We start from the raw sequence: 17478 nt of genomic DNA on the forward strand, positions 1-17478 counted from the left end.
GCTATCAGATGGGTGTGAGGGCAGAAACCTGCCTGTCCTTAGCACTCAAGGCCCTGCCCAGTTCGGGACATGGGGGGGGGGGGGTTTCTATCCCTGTACTCAGGCCAGACTTTGGTGGTGGTAGTGGGGTGTCTCCACCATCAGGCTGCAGTTGGGCCCTGAGGTTGGGCTCTGGACTGGATCCCCCCCCCCATCAGAAGAGGGCTTCAGACCTGAGATTCACCAAGCTTTTTCCCTCTAATGTGGAGCCCCAGAGTCCACTCTGATATCAGCCTCAGTCTCTGCTTATGGGCTCCAGAGTCTACAGCTAGTACTTCCATCCCTGCCACTCCTCCCTGCCCCCTGAGCTGGGGCCTAACTGCAGCCAGGCTGTACTTTCTTTTTTTTTTTTTTTTTTTTTTTTTTTTTTTGTGGCTTTTTGGGTCACACCCGGCAGTGCTCAGGGGTTACTCCTGGCTCCATGCTCAGAAATTGCTCCTGGCAGGCACGGGGGACCATATGGGATGCCAGGATTCGACCCGATGACCTTCTGCATGAAAGGCAAACGCCTTACCTCCATGCTATCTCTCTGGCCCCCAGGCTGTACTTTCATATGTGCTTCAGGCATGGGCGAGGGTCAGGTACCATGAGACCAGCGTGGTGGGTCCTCCTTTGGGGAGTGTTGCTGCTGGCATATATGTTGGAAGCTGCCAAGCCAGGACTGCCTGAAGACACCTTCTATTACGGGACCTTCCCACGAGGTATGTCTGCCTGTCCATCTGCCCATCTATCTGTGACTTGCAAGGCAAAAGTCCTACAGCTTGCTATCTCTCCGGTCCCAAAAGATGTTCCTAATGTCTTTTTTTTCTTTTTCTTTTCTTTTTCAATTATTTATTTAGAGCAGGGAGATATAGGTCTTCAAGAATCACTCCTGGTTGGGCCCAAGGGACTGTATGTCGGCTGTGTGCAAGGCAAAAGCCTTCCGCTGTCCTGTCTCTCTGGGCCAGCTCTCTCTGGAGCTATAGGGGTTGAGAGGAATCCAGGACCCAACGTGGTGTTTCTGCTTGTAGGATTTTCCTGGGCTGTCGGGAGTGCTGCCTTCCAGACGGAGGGTGCGTGGGACCAGGATGGGAAGGGGCCCAGCATCTGGGATAATTTCACAAGGACCATGGCAGGTGGGACCCAGGAGGCTTGCGACAGCTACTATAAGGCCCAGGTGAGTGTGTGAATGTGTGTGTGTGTGTGTGTGTGTGTGTGTGTGTGTGTGTGTGTGTAATGGGGAGGAAAGAGAGACTGCAAGAGGGAGGAAAGAGGGGTAAAGGGAAAGAGAAGGGAAAGATTGGGGCCGGAGAGATAGCACAGTGGTGTTTGCCTTGCAAGCAGCCGATCCAGGACCTAAGGTCCTAAGGTGATTGGTTCGAATTTCCGTGTCCCATGTGGTCCCCCGTGCCTGTCAGGAGCTATTTCTGAGCAGATAGTCAGGAGTGGCCCCTGAGTACTGCTGGGTGTGGCCCAAAAACCAAAAAAAAAAAAAAAAAAAAGAGGGGGGTGATTGAGAGGAGGAGAGAGAGGAGGGCAGAGGCCATGTGCTAGGGGGCAGTGGCAGTGAGAGGCTGGGGTGGTCAGGCCATGCCCCTCCCCTGCAGTGTTCTGCTCAGCACCCCATCCTTACACGGTGTGGGTACCTGGTTTCAGGTTGCCCTGAGATTTCAGATGTGGGCTCGGTGGATCGGGGTTCACTTTCTCAGTGCCTTAGCCTGGGATAAGCTGCAGGAGTGCCAATGCCTGTCTGCACTCTGCTCCCCCACTCCCCTGCTCTTCCTCTTGGAGAGGCAACTTGTACAGCCTCTCTGCGCTGTTCCACATACCTCTCGGGCTTCATTTCTTTCTCTCCTTTATATTTATTTATTTATTTATTTAGGTTTTTGAGCTATATTCAGTGGTACTCAGAGGTTATTCCTGGCTCTGCCCCTCAGGAATCATTCCTGATGGTGCTCAGGAGATACTGGGGATTAAACCCAGATCATGGGGCCGGAGAGAGCACAGCAGTAGGGCATTTGCCTTACAAGCAGCCGACCCAGGACCAACGATGGTTCGAATCCCGGCATCCCAAATGGTCTCTTGTACCTGCCAGGAGCAATTTCTGAGCAGAGAGCCAGGAGTAACTCCTGAGTGCCGACAGGTACGGCCCCAAAACAAAGCAAAACAAAAACCAGATCAGCCGTGTTCAAGCGAAATACACTAATTATTGTGTTGTTGCTCCAGCCTTTCTGGCTTCATTTCTTAGCAGATTCACCCCCAGCTTTGTCAGGAACAGTCAGCTTCTCTCAAATTTCCCCCCAGAACCTCACTAATGTGACTGTGGATGCTTGGAGAAGAGGCCAGTGGATGTAGCCCCTCCAGGGGACAGCCTGCTCTCACCAGGAGAGGACAGACTGGCAGGAGTGAGCCTGGCAGGGCAGTGACCACCGCCCAGCCCAGCCTGTCCCAGTGACCCTCCTGCTCCCTCCTCCCGTCTCTGCAGGACGATGTGGCCTTGCTCCGGGCTCTGCGCGTCAGCCATTACCGATTCTCCATGTCTTGGCCCAGGCTCCTCCCCACAGGAGTCCGAGGTGAGAAGGCAGCATCCTGCATTCCATGGGCAGCCTGTGTCCACACTGGTTTTGTGGGGACATTGGAGAAGAAGAGCAGCCACAGACCCGGTGTCTCAGTTGCAGGTGTTGGGGTCTGTTGGGGTGGGAGAGTGGACCTCAGGAGGGTCTGGACACCCTAGTTGAGCAGCTGGGACAAGCCCAGACCCTGCTGCCCAAAGCTCGAGTCTAGTGTCTCCTCCAACTGAGTCCACTCTACCTGCTTTCAGCTGAGCAGGTGAATGAGAAGGGGGTTAAGTTCTACAGCGACTTCATTGACGCCCTGCTGAGGAACAACATCACCCCAATAGTGACCCTGCACCACTGGGACCTCCCGCAGGTGAGCACAGGTGTGGCCAGGGGTGCCTCCTACCCCATTCCACACCACCCTGAAATGCTCTCGAGGGAAGACCCGTGGCCTGACTCCTTCCTGGGAAGGTTGAGTGCACAGTGTCTGTAGCAGGACCCTGTTAAATTTCTGCATCTGCATCTTGAGTTGCCTCAGTTTCTCCTTTAGGTAGTGGCAGTTCACCTGCTTGTCTGGGAAGCTGGGGGTGGAGTAGGGTGTATCTCTGCTTCTCCTCAAACTTCCTCCAGACCCAGGAGAGGCTCAAGCCTCTTTCTGGCTTTGGGCTGGAGGCCGTGAGCTCAGCAGATGGCCCTGCTGCACAGCTCTGCCTGTTCAGCCCCTCCTACTGGAGGGATCTGTGTAGTTGAGATCTTCTGAGGCAGTTAGCCAAACCGACTCAAACAATGCAATGGACCCTACCCTCTGTACTATCTGGCTATGAACTCCACAACTAAATTAACTGTTTCCTGGTCCATCGCTATTAAGTAAAGTCTCAAACCCAAGCCCCTGCATCTTGCTCCCCTTGCCTCTAGGCACAGTCTGTTGCCATCATCACCACATTTTTCCCACAAATAGGGCGATTCAGCTCCAAAAGCCTTTTTCTGGAGTCAGTCTTGGATAATCAGCTTCTCCCCACTCTCCACAGCTGCTCCAGATCAGATATGGTGGCTGGCAGAATGCAAGCATGGCTACCTACTTCCGTGACTATGCCAATCTGTGCTTTGAGGCTTTTGGGGATCGGGTGAAGCACTGGATCACTTTCAGTGACCCTCGGGTAAGCAGGCTCCTCTCCAGGAAAACCCAGTTGCTGGACCTGAGAGTCCTACCCAAACACCCACAGACACACACACAGACACACACACCCCTTACCGGCCCATTTGCCTTCCTTGCAGACAATGGTAGAAAAGGGTTTTGAAACCAGAGTCCTACCCAAACACACACACACACACACACACACACACCTTACAGGCCCATTTGCCTTCCTTGTAGACAATGGTGGAAAAGGGTTTTGAAACCGGAGTCCACACTCCAGGTCTGAAGCTGCCGGGCACAGGCCTTTATCAGGCCGCACACCACATCATAAAGGTAAGGGGGCTCTGTGGCAGTGGCTGAGGACAATGAGGTAGAGGAGGATTGGCCTTGGTTCTAGTTTATTGGGCCCCAGAGATTGAACCTTCTCCCTCTCCTGCTGCCATACTGGGCATATAAAATGACCTTCCTGAATCTTCACTTTCCTGTGATGTCAACTTCAGCACTCTCTGCTGGATTTTCTGCTGGATGCAGTGGCCACTAATTTGGTCTTGGCCACTCTCTAGAGCTTACAGTCTAGTAAAGGGATCAATTTGATTCCATGTGTGTGAAAACCCTGAGGTCCCACTGCCTGGGGAGGGAAGAAGTCAGGAGGGCTGGGCCCAGGTTCCTTTTGACTGAGCAGAAGGAAGTGAGGGCTTGGCTTAGGCCTGCAGTGGGGCTCAAGTGCTCTCTGGGACTTGGACTTGAGGGAAGTGGAGGAGCAAAGAGAAAGTCAGAAGTAGAAAAAGAGATGCCACCAAACCTACTGGAAAATGTGTGGGTATTAAAAACTGGGGTCTGGGCTGGAGGGCTAATATAGTGAATTGGTTAGATGGTCCTGTGGACATAGCCAGGAGTAACTCCTGAGCATTGTTGGGTGTGTGGCCCAAAACAAACAACCCAGGAAACAATCACTACCAACAGCATAAAACAACAGACTCTTCTTGAGTACAGTGGAGTAGCATTTAGGCATCCTAGAGGATACCAGAAGGAGACAGCTAAAGAGGTGTTGAAGGTAGCCTCTTGGAGCTACAAGGCTGCTGAGAAATCCTGGTGTGGGGTGTGGGGGAATTGTGATGGAGCATGAATGATGCCTGGCAAACATGAGGCACGATGGGCGGGGGGGGGGGGGGGAGACCTCCAATGAACTCAGTGGAAGGTGAGCGATTCGAGCAAGTGGAAAGAAAAAGGGCCACCAGGGGACAGAGCAGTTAGCTACCAGGTTTGGTCAGGGAGAGTCTTTTCAATCTTCTCGATCTTTCTTTATTTGACTGGCAACTGCTAGTATGATTGCCATACTTTATAGGCCATGCTCTAAGGTCACCTTCAGTGATAACTCAGGGGCCACCTTTCAATTTCAACTATGACCAGCATGAGCTGAGCAATGTGACATTCAGCCCTCATGCAAGACCGTGTGGGGTTGGCCCAAAGCTCTCCCTTGAACATGCGTCTCACTTGCTTATCTCCATGTTACTTTGCTTACTTCCACTCTGGAGAAGCCTGTGCTCACTCTCAGCCACTCTCTCTTTTGTTTCCTTTACATCTTTCTAAAGTTTCATTAAAAACTATCTTGCGGGGCTGGAGAGATAGCATGGAGGTGAGGCATTTGCCTTGCATGCAAAAGGTTGGTGGTTCGAATCCCGGCATTCCATATAGTCCATATGCAAGGAGTGATTTCTGAGAGTAGAGCCAGGAGTAGCCCCTGAGCACTGCTGGGTGTGACCCAAAAACCAAACCAAAACCAAAAACCTATGTTGCAGGGCTGGAGCAATAGCACAAGGGGTTGGGTGTTTGCCTTCCATGTGGCCAACTAGGGTTCAATCCCTAGCACACCATATGGTTCCCCAAACACTGCCAGAAATCAACCCTGAGCACAGAGCCAGGAGAAACCCTTCAGCACTGCCAGTATAGCCCCCCCCAATAAAAAACCCTGCTTCAAGTAAGTAGGTAAGTACAGTAGGTACTTAATTTGCATGTGGCTGACCTGGGTTCAAACCCTGGCAACTCATATGATCTCCTAACCACCCTCATGAGTGACCTGTGAGCAGAGAAAGCCAGGAGTAGGTCCTGAGCATTGCTAGGTGTGGCCCAATTCTGCAACCCCTATACTCGTGAAACAATTCCATTTTGCTTTGGAAAAATATAGAGCAATTTCTGTGTCACTGTAAGCAAAATCATAATGGGCTGGAAAGAAAGTACAGAGATTAAGAACTAACCTTGTTTGAAGCTGTGATCATGAACCTGGCTCTAATCCTTGATACTGCATAAGGTTGTCTCGGCATCAAGAGACCACTAGACATGGCTCCTGAGCACAGAGCATGAATTTTTTCCTGAGCACAGTTAGATGAGGGCTCCCTAAGCCCTGCCGATCTCCTCTCCCCAAATCTGACACATAGTGTAGTTTGGTTTCTAGCATCACATATACACAATGAAAGCAAAATAGTATCTTTTCCCTACTATTCTGTGTGTGTCATATAAGTGTGTATAGTGTATGTATTTGTGCATATGTACACCAACCCTTGTTTTGGGCCACACCCCACTAGTGCTCAGGATTTACTCTCAGTTCTGTGCTGATCATGGGATCATGGGAACCACATGTAGTGCCGAGATAAAACCCTGGTCAGTCATATGCAAGACAACTGCACTAATCTTTCTAGCCTCTCATTTAAAATTTACTTGAGGGGCCGGAGAGATAGCTTGGAGATAGGGCATTTGCCTTGCATGCAGAAGAAGTGTGATTCGAATCCTGGCATCCCATATGGTCCCCTGAGCCTGTCAGGATCTATTTCTGGTTACTCCTGGCGTAACTCCTGAGCGCTGCCGGGTGTGACCACAAAAAAAAAAAAAAAAAAAATCTTGTAAACTTGTCTCCACGATTACCATTTTTTCTTTGTAATGAATACTTGGTGTTTTGTTTTGGCCACACCCAGTGGTGCTCTAGTGCTATTTCTGGGTTTGGTTTTTTGGTTGGTTGGTTGGTTGGTTGGGTTTTTTGGCCACACCTTGCGGTGCTCAGGAGTTACTCCTGGCTCTGCTCTCAGAAATCGCTCCTGGCAGGCTTGGGTGACATATGGGATGCCAGGGTTCAAACCCGGGTTCATCCCAGGTCGGCTGCATACAAGGGAAATGCCCTACTACTCTGCCCTACCACTACCTCTCTGGCTCCTGTATTGGTATTTGTAGGTCACTAAGGGATCAAGCTTAGGGTCTGCATGTAATGCTTGTACTCCAGCCTACAGACACCTCTCTGTCTCCAATCAGTGTTATTAGTTGCAAGCAGCACAGCACATCCCAGGACCAACTTGTAACTGCAAGTTTAAACCTTGTGACTCCCACCACCTGCTTGGCTGTCCTGGACCCTGACCACATTCTACAATGCCCTCCATCCCATTTTTTTCTAGTTTTTGCTAACTGGCAAAATGTCCAGGGGAAAAAAAGGCTATGAAATGAATTAAATGTATTCTGAGTGATAAAGTTCCCATAATGTGTTTGAGATTTTTAGTTCTTTAGATCTTTAGTTTGAGCCTTTGAGATCTTTAGTGCTCAAATCAGTACTTTTCAAAACTTGGGAAGCACTGGACTCCCATGACGGTCTTAATAAATTTGGTGATTTTACACAATGGATAAAGCACATGAGGCTCTGACACAAAGGAAAGAAAACGATAACTTAAGCTTTGTTTGTTTTATGTTTGGGGGCCAAACCAAACCCAGCAGTGCTCAGAGTTTACTCCAGGCTCTACACTCAGGAATTACTCTAGTTGGGAATTGGAGAACCATACGGGGATTGACTATATGCAAGGCAGTACTTCTGTACTTTCTCTTTGGCCCCAGAAATAATATAACTTTAAAAATAAATAAATAGGGGGCCGGAGAGATAGCACAGTGGTAGGACATTTGCCTTAGATGCAGAAAGATGATGGTTTGAATCTCGTTCTCCCATAAGGTCCCCCGAGCCTGCCAGGAGCAATTTCTGTGCGTAGAGCCAGGAGTAACCCCTGAGCGCTGCCGGGTGTAACCCAAAACCAAATTAAATAAATAAATAAATAAATAAATAAATAAATAAATAAATAAATAAATAAATGGCGAGCTTGGCCTGTCAGAGCCTCTGACTCAAACTTTGGACCAGGGCCCAAGGACTTGCATTTCAAGTTCCCAGTGTCTGGTGCTGCCTTTGGTACAGAAAGAGAACTTCAAGAACCACTGTTGAGCTAACTCCATATCTGTTAGATGCTGGGCTGTGCACGACCATGGGGCCCCATGGGACAATATGCATAAAAGGCAGATTGGCAACTTTTATTGTTGTCACATCCAGGGACCTTCAGGGCTTACTTCTGGTACTGAATTTAGAAATTACTCCTGGGGACCTTATGGGATACCAGGGATGGAATCTAGATTAGGAGCATGTGAAACAAGTGCCCTTCCTGGTGTACTATCTCTCTAGCTCCCAGATTTTTTTTTTTTAATTTTGGGCCACCCCTAGTGGCACTCACGGGTTACCCCTATGGCTCTGTGCTCAAAAATTACTCCTTGAAGGCTCAGGGGACCATATGGGAAGTCAGGGATTAAACCCAGACTGGACACGTGTGAGGCAAACATCCTACCCGCTGTGCTATCGCTTCAACCCCTGGATTGGCACATTTTAGATTCTATCTCCCAAGACTGCTCAGGAAAGTTTGAAAGTTCTTTGTGCCATTTAGACCATTAAGACCATGAGTATGTACCTCTAGTTGTCAGAACTGAATTGGTGGGGGGAGAATGGTAGGGCCTTGCACACGGCAGACTCAGGACAGACCCAGGTTCGATCCCCAGCATCCCATAAGGTCCCCCAAGCCTGCCAGGAGCACCACTGGGTATGGCCTCTCCCCTCAAAAAAAGGAAAAAAAAAAACTGAATTGAAATAGCCGAAGTGAAACAAAGGAGAATAGGACTCACATAGACCCTTTAGGAAGGAAAATCCATGTCAGGTTGAAAGGGGAGAGAATTACTCTCCATGAATTCCCTCCATCGATTACTCTTGTTTTAGGCCCATGCCCAAGCCTGGCATTCTTACGATACCTCATGGCGCAGAAGGCAGCAAGGTAAGTTTTGCTCTGTGTGCTGAAATTAGAGCAGTGCCCATGGGGCGGATATCCCCATTCCTGACCTTTATCCCCTCTGTTCTCTCTTTGAAGGGCTGGTGGGGATTTCCTTAAACTGTGCGTGGGGGGAACCTGTGGACATCAGTAACCCTAAGGACGTAGACGCTGCTGAGAGATACCTACAGTTCTGCTTGGGCTGGTTTGCTAACCCCATTTATGCTGGTGATTACCCCCAAGTCATGAAGGACAGCATTGGTGAGCCAAGTCACTCTACTCACTGACTTTGTTTTGTTTTGACGGGCCAGACCCAGCAGTGCTCAGGGATCACTCCTAGCAGGATTCATATGTGGTACCAGGGATCAAACCTGGGTCGGCTGAGTGTAAGGCAAGTGCCCTGCCAGCTCTACCTCTCCACACATCCCATCCATTATTTTCCTGAATAGAAGTCAAGTGTAGTTTAGGATGTAGTTAAGTGGTAGTATGCATGACTTGAATGTATGAAGCTTGATTTAAGGCCCCGATTGATACTGTAGCGGATAAGGCATTTGAGTCAGACCCAGCTGACCTGAGTTTAAATCCTCGGCACCATACATGGTTTTCCAGCACTGCCAGGAGTGATCTCTGAGCAGAGCCAGAGGCCAGCCTTGACATTGCTGGGCGTGCCCACTACCACCAAGGATTCAAAAGTAAGAACTCAAGTTGAACGGAAAACAAATCTATTTTTTCTCATGCAAATAAATTCCAAAACTATCCCATGCAAATGATTCCCAAAGTCCAGCATTTAGATAACCTTTAGGCAAACATGCTAGTGTGTTCATGGCAGAAAACAACAAAATGACTGAGAACAACCTCTGATGCACCCTCCTCTTCCTCCCACTAGGAAGAAAGAGTGCAGAACAAGGCCTGGGTCTGTCAAGGCTACCTGTGTTCTCACGCCAGGAGAAAAACTTCATTAAAGGCTCATCTGATTTCTTGGGACTGGGTCACTTCACTACCCTGTACATCATGGACAGAAATAGCCCCTCACGCCATGGGCCCAGCTACAAGAACGATCGTGACTTGGTAGAACTGGCTGATCCAGAGTGGCCCAAGTTAGGGTCCACATGGCTCCATTCTGTGCCATGGGGGCTCAGAAGGCTCCTCAACTTTGCTCAGGTGGATGCTATTTATTTTTCAATACTATATTTAAGACCACAGTTACAAATAACATTTGTAGTTGGTTTCAGTCATAAATAATACATCCCCTTTCACCAGTGCAACCTTCCTGCCACCAATGTCCCCTATCTTCCTCCTCCCCACCTGCTATATTTGACAAGGCATTCCATTTCTTTCACTACCATTGCCATGATAGTTGTTAATGTAATTATTTCTCTAATTGCACAAACCAAACTTTGTGGTAAGCTTCATATCATGGGCTGGTTCTTCCAGCCCTCATCTCTATTGTCTGGGCATTATTAACATACTGTCTTTTATTTCTCTTAAATCCTACAGATGAGTGAGAGTATTCTGCATCTATCTCTCTTCCTCTGACTCATTTCACTCAGCAGAAGTTTCCATGTCCATCCATGTATAGGAAAATTTCATGACTTCATTTTTCCCAACAGCTGTATGGTATTCCATTGTATATGTGTACCAGTTTTTTTAGTCACTCATCTGATGTCAGGCATCTGAGTTGTTTCCAGATTCTGGCTATTGTAAATAGCACTGCAATGAACATAGGTGCCGAAGACTGACATAGGCATTATCCAAAGCCCACTGTGAAAAATCATAAGATGTGATTTATTTTGTGGGGGGGCCACACAAAGCAGCACTCAGGGGTTACTCCTCACTCTGCACTCAGAAATTGATCCTGGCAGGCTTGGGGGATGTCAGAGATCAAACCCGGGTCAGTCCTGCATTGGCTACATACAAGACAAACACTCTATTGCTGTACTATTGCTCTGATCCCAAAGATGTGATCTTATCTTTACTAAAATTCTCATTTCTATTTTATTTTGCTGCCCGGATTCTCATCTAAAACGTAATGTGGGAAAGAACAGACCTATTTCTCCAAAATGGTGCTGATTTATTCGGAAAGAGCATCTCTTGCATGAATCTGCCTGTTGCCTATATTTATTTCTGAATCAATGTTAACTGTCACCTCCTAAATACACTAAAGACATGGATGTGTTCATATAGGGGCCTTGCTCAGAGATCCAGCTGCAGGTTAGAATGTAATGTGTACATTATGTGACTCCCTTACAGACTCAGTATGGTGACCCTCCCATATATGTGACAGAGAACGGAGCATCTCAGAAATTTCAGTGCACTCAATTATGTGATGAGTGGAGAATTCGGTACCTTCAGAGCTACATAAATGAAATGCTAAAAGGTGAGATATAAGTTAAGACTTTTCATGTACTGCTTGTATAATATTCACATATATCCAAGTTTCTTAAGCAAAACTTAGCAACATACCATAGGCTGAACTTGTTTCCAAATTTCAAACGAGGGACTAGAGAGCAGGCAGGGAGGGTCCAGCAGGCAGGGTGCTGCAAGCAAGCAATCCAGGTTTGATCCCCAGTACCCCAAGGGGTCCCTTAAGCCCTGCCAGAAGCCCTGAGTACAGAGCCAGGAGTAAGTCTTGTGTGCTCCCACAATTCCCACCAAAAACACCTATAATTTCAAATGAAACCATGTAAGAACTTTTTTGTATTTGGACCAACTCAGCAGTAAAGGGGAACTACTTGCTTGGGCATCACTTCTAGGAATCATACAGTATATATACATACATGCCCCTGGTGCTGGGTATTGAATAAAGTGACAGATAAAGTGACAAGATTCTACCAAGAGTTACAACTCACATCTCTGGTCTTTTCCTCTTTACAATGTTATTTTCCAAGTAAATTAAATCAAATGTCCTTGCAGCCATAAAGGATGGTGTCACTATAAAAGGGTACACCGCCTGGTCTCTGCTGGATGACTTGGAATGGGAGAAAGGATATTCAGAAAGATATGGATTCTTCTACGTTGACTTTAACAACAGAAACAAGCCACGCTATGCCAAGGCTTCCGCCGAATACTACAAGAGGATCATCACTGCCAATGGGTTTCCCAATCCCACAGAGGTAGAACTAATCAAGCCTGGTGCTCCTTGTTCAGTTAGGCTCTTCACTCCAGGCAGGGCTCATAGGACGGCATGGGGTGCTAGGAGTTGAACCTGAGTTGGACAAGTGCCCTATCCACAGTAGCATTGTTTTTGGGTCACACCCAGTGGCACTCTGGAGTTACTCCTGGCTCTGTGGTTAGAAAACGCTCCTGTGGGGCTGGAGAGATAGCATGGAGATAAGGCATTAGCCTTTTATGCAGAAGAATGGTGGTTCGAATCCTGGCATCCCATATGGTCCCCTGTGCCTGCCAGGGCAATTTCTGAGCAGACAGCCAGGAATAACCACTGAGCACTGCCGGGTGTGACCTAAAAACCAAAACAAACAAACAAAAAACAGAAGTTGCTCCTGGCAGGCTTGGGGGACCATATGGGGTGCCAGGATTTGAACCGGGGTTTGTCCTGTGTTGACCATGTGCAAGGTAAATGCCCTACCGCTGTGCTACTAAATCACAATTTAGATTGTCTTCATAGACATTTTTTATAAAGCTCTCAGTAATTTTTTTTGTTTTTGGGTCACACCTGGCAGTGCTTCAGGGTTAGTCCTGTCTCTGAGCTCAGGAATCATTCCTGGCAGTTGCAGGGGATCATATGGGATGCTGGCGATTGAACCCAGGTTGGCTGTGTAAAATGCAAGCACTTTACTGTACCATCTCTCTGGGCCCTCAGCAGTAATATTCTTTTTTTTTTTTTTTTTTTTTTTGGTTTTTGGGCCACACCCGGTGATGCTCAGGGGTTACTCCTGGCTATGCGCTCAGAAGTCGCTCCTGGCTTGGGGGACCATATGGGACGCCGGGGGATCGAACCGCGGTCCGTCTCCTAGGCTAGCGCAGGTAAGGCAGGCACCTTACCTCCAGCGCCACCGCCCGGCCCAGCAGTAATATTCTTTGAGGGTGAACTTAATGGGGCTATAAAGACTATTAGCTCTCAAGATTTCACTAGTTTTGCAATACTAGTAAAGCATGGTAAGATCCTATCTGAGAATATTCTGACATCGTCACAAGGGACATATACATAGGCATTTAATAAAATTTCATTTAAACTGCAAGCAGATTTGGAGGACAGGTGGGTGTGGGCCATAACTGGTAGTGCCCATGGCTACTCATGTCTATGTGCTCAGAAGTGACTCCTAGCTATGCTCAAGTGACCATGTGCAATGCAAGGATTGAACTAGTCATCATCTACAGCAAATGCTTGCAAATACAATCTGGTCTGGCAAGCAGATAAAAAGAAACACACTTAGAGGCAGGAGCAATAGTAAAGTGGGTAGATGCTTGCCTTGCACACAGTAGACCCAAGTTTGATCCCTGGTAATATGATCCCCCCCAACCACTGCCAGATGTGACTTCTTTTTGGTTTTTGGGTCACACCCAGCAGCGCTCAGGAGTTACTCCTGGTTCTATGCTCAGAAATCGCTCCTGTCAGGCTCAGGGGACCATATGGGATGCTGGGATTCGAACCACCAACCTTCTGCATGAAAGGCAAATGCCCTACCTCCATGCTATCTCTCCGGCCCCCAGATGTGATTCTTGAGCTCAGCGCCAGGAATAAGCCATGAGCATTGTCTGTTATGACCTAAAAACCAAACCAAAACCAAAAAAAAAACCAAAACCCACATCTAATTTATCATTCAAAAATGATTCATTAGTGCAGAGCCAGGAGTAACCTCCGAGCACTACAGGGTGTGACCCAAAAACAAAACAAAAACCCCAAACGAAAGAAAAAAAAAAAAAAACCAAAAAAGTAACACAAAGCACAGCAGGGAGGGTACTTGCCTTGCATTTGACTGAGTTGGGCTAGATCCCTCTATTAGGTCCTCCAAGCCCACCAGGAGTGATTTTTTGAGTGCAGTCAGGAGTGTACGGAGTATTGCTGGGCGTGGCCCCAATCAAAAACAAACAAGGGTGATTTCAAACAGAGAAAAGATAAAAAAGAAAGAAAACCAAACTGTTCGTTTGTATTAGGTGGAAAGTTGGCACCAGAAAGCCTTGGAAACATGCATTGTCAATAACCAGAAGTTCATTGCTGGTGAGTGTGTTTTAACTTTAACTGTCTTTGCTAAGATGACCTATCTAAAAGTCAATCTTCCAAATGACAAAAGATTTTCTCAGTTATAGCTCAGTGGCAAAGCATTTGCTCAGAAAATGGAACTTAACTATGAAAGTGTTAACTTTTGATGTATTTAAACAGTATCTTAAAATATCTAGGGGCTGGAGAAATAGCACAGGGATAGGGCATTGGCTGGGAGGGACCTGGGTTCGATCCCCGCCAGCATCCCATATGGTCCCCCAATTTCTGAGTGCAGAGCCAGGAGTGACCCCTGAGTGATGCTGTGTGGCCTGACAATCAATCAATTGAGCAATAAATAAAGTTGAAAAAAAAATCTACCAGGAAAACACATTGCTATCTACTATAGTTTGTCGATTTTGTGGATTCACATTGTTACAGTGGAATTTGTGTGAGGGAAGACACTAACCACCATAACCAAGTAAAATGAATTAAAACCAAATAAACAATCCTCCAGCTATTATATTCACTCACTTAGCAAGGAATTATTAAGTGTCAGCAACTATCAGGTGCTTTACTTAATCTCTGGGGACATAGCAGTGAATAAAACAAGGTCCCAATCTCTCCTACAGCATTTGGCTTCCATTTTCTTTTTAGGTCACACCCAGCAGTATTCAGGGGCTACTCCTGGCATGGTGTTCAGTGTCACTCATGGTGCCAGGGATAACCTAGGCCTCCTGCATGCAACTCCAGCCCACTAACTTCTCTCACAGTTCACGCAGGCTATTTCTTACTCAACAGAATATGAAAAGATCAGAGATGTAAAATAATCATGCAACAGGGGTTGGAGAGATGGTATAGGGGTAAGGTTTGCAGAACTGCCAGGTGTGGCCCAAATTGCTTCAACTTCCCCCACAAAAAAGATGTAACTGTGCAAGAGTTGACAGATATCATTTCACTGAGTTGGGGTAGTGGTAGGGATGGTGATGGTTTGTATACTGGGGGTACCACAGAGTGGCTAGGGAGCTTAGAAATACTGATGGCAGTGCTCAGCAGCTACCAGGGTAGTACTGTGGTGATGTGGTGATGCTTGTAGGGCTCACATGATGCCAAGGATAGAACTCGGATCCTTGGGCTGGAGCAATAGCACAGCAGGTAGGGCGTTTGCCTTGCACATAGCTGACCCAGGTTCAATCTCTGGCATCCCGTGGGGTACTCAGAGCCTACCAGGAGTGATTTCTGAGAGCCAGGAGTAACTCCCAAGCCCCCACCCCCACACCCCCCAAAAGAACTCGAGTCCTTTTGTTATTTATTCAAGGAATGCCTCTTGACTCTGCACTATTTCCCCAGTCCCTAAATTTTAGAGTTTTCTTTTCCTCTCTATAAAGAAAATCAGAAACGTTTTCTGTCTTATATTAGAAAATGTGGTCACAAAGAACAAGAACAATCAGTGTTGATGGGGATGTGGAGAGAAAGGAACTCTTATTCACTGCTGATGGGAATGCTGTTTAGTCCAGCTTTTATGAAAATCAATATGGAGATGCCTTAAAAAACTGGAAGTTGAGCTCCCATATAATCCAGCTATATCACTCCTAGGGATATACTGTAGGAACACAAAAATACACTTCAGGGCCCGGAGAGATAGCACAGCGGTGTTTGCCTTGCAAGCAGCCGATTCAGGACCAAAGGTGGTTGGTTCGAATCCCGGTGTCCCATATGGTCCCCCGTGCCTGCCAGGAGCGATTTCTGAGCAGACAGCCAGGAGTAACCCCTGAGCACCGCCGGGTGTGACCCAAAAACAAAAAAACAAAAACAAAACAAAAAAATACACTTCAAAATGCCTTTCTCATGCCTATATTCATTGCAGTGCTATTTACCATAGCCAGACTCTGGAAAAAACCAAGATGCCCTTTAACAGATGAGTGGCTAAAGAAACTGTGGTACATATACACAATGGAATACTATGCAGCCATCAGGAGAGATGAAGTCATGAAATTGTCCTATACATGGATGGACATGGAATCTATTATGTTGAGTGAAATAAGTCAGAGGGAGAGAGATAAACATAGAATAGTCTCACTCATCTATGGGTATTAAGAAAAACTTAAGGCATTATTGTAATAAGGTCGACAATAGAGTTAAGGGGCTGGAAGGCCTGAAGGACCGGCTCACAATCAGAGGCTCACCACACAAAGAAGTGCGTGAATGCTGCTAGGGAAATAACTACACTAACAATTAGCATGACAATGTTAAAGAATGAGAGAAGTAGAATGCCTGTTACGAATACAGGTAGGGGTGGGAGAGGAGGGGAGGATATGTGGTGGTGGGAATGTTTGCATAGGTGAAGGGGGTGTATTCTGTTTATGAACTGAAGCCCAACTTACAGTATCAGATGTTGAATCGAACTTGGATCTGTCGTGTTTCAAGGCAAAATGCACTACCCACTATCATTCCAGCCCTATAACTTTTCTTATTTATGCAGGCTAAAATTACCATGGGAAAAATTGTTTTTTTCCATTTTTTGATTTTTTGGACCATACCCCAACTGAGCAGAGAGGGCTTACTCCTGGCCCTAAGAAAACACTCTTCTGATGGCACTTAGGGGGATTGAGCCCAGGGTCCTCTGCAGGCAAGAAAGTGCCTAAACTGCTGTACTATCACTCTAGCACTACCATGAAATTTTAATTATAAAAATTGTAGAAAGGGGCTGGAGGGATAGCCTGGAGGTAAAGGCAGAAGGATGGTGGCCGAATTCCCGGCATCCCACGTGGTCCCCTGTGCCTGCCCAGGGGTGATTTCTGAGTGTAGAGCCAGGAGGAACCCCTGAGTGCTGCCGGGTGTGACACCCCCCCCAAAAAAAACTGTAGAAAATGGACCATGGAGACTAATGTTTATAGGTTAATGTACAGTCAACACAAGGGTTAATATGCATTTAAACTATATATTACAAATCACGGAATAGCTGTCTAGGTGCCCTTTATCCCATTATTTCCAGAAATATCTACTAAGCCCTCACATAACTTTTTATAACATTAAATTCATGAGGCTCTCTTAATGGCAACAGACGACAGAGAAAATTTGGGACTGCCTTTGCAAACCGGAACGTGCAAGATAAAGCTATATGGTGCACATTTGGCTCTCGCTGGTTTTCTTGACTTTCAGAGCCTTTGAGAGGTCACATGCAGATGGTGACCGAGATCGTCACCCCAACTGCCTGCACCCTCTGCGTACTGCTCGCTGCAGTGCTCCTCATGCTCCTCCTGCAGAAACACAGCTGAGAGGTTGACCACTCGGCAGCTCCAACCTTCAAGGACAACCATCACATCTTTCTCCTCTGCTCTGAAGACTTATGTACATTTGTTATCAGTTGCTGTGAAGCTCCTTTTATTTTCCTCTTTTACTGGGGGGAGGAGTGGTCTGATACTGGGATTTAAGAATTAGAAAATAGCAATAAGCATAAATAAAATTTAAAAGCCACCCTGTAAATCACTCCTTTCA

The 17478-nt window shown here is 47.1% G+C and overlaps 1 protein-coding gene across 3 annotated transcripts; it reads left to right on the plus strand.

The window, feature by feature from the left end:
- Positions 1–625: 625 nt before the first annotated feature.
- Positions 626–17258, plus strand: LCTL (lactase like). Of its 3 annotated transcripts, XM_049777906.1 has the most exons (13): positions 626–740; positions 1050–1195; positions 2504–2591; positions 2840–2949; positions 3605–3733; positions 3949–4044; positions 8774–8828; positions 8922–9083; positions 9709–9983; positions 11073–11199; positions 11736–11935; positions 13938–14001; positions 17143–17258. In XM_049777906.1, exons 1-13 carry the CDS (start codon positions 626–628, stop codon positions 17256–17258), a joined length of 1683 nt encoding a protein of 560 aa, XP_049633863.1. The 3 variants fall into 3 exon arrangements, with proteins under 3 accessions (XP_049633863.1, XP_049633864.1, XP_049633865.1); XM_049777907.1 differs by lacking the exons at positions 626–740; positions 1050–1195; positions 2504–2591; ... (1 more) ...; positions 11736–11935; positions 13938–14001 and having other exon boundaries at positions 3644–3733; XM_049777908.1 differs by lacking the exons at positions 626–740; positions 1050–1195; positions 2504–2591; ... (2 more) ...; positions 11736–11935; positions 13938–14001 and having other exon boundaries at positions 3644–3733.
- The last annotated feature ends 220 nt before the right edge of the window (positions 17259–17478 follow it).

Source organism: Suncus etruscus, chromosome 1 (genome assembly GCF_024139225.1).
Source record: "Suncus etruscus isolate mSunEtr1 chromosome 1, mSunEtr1.pri.cur, whole genome shotgun sequence".
Taxonomy (NCBI): domain Eukaryota; kingdom Metazoa; phylum Chordata; class Mammalia; order Eulipotyphla; family Soricidae; genus Suncus; species Suncus etruscus.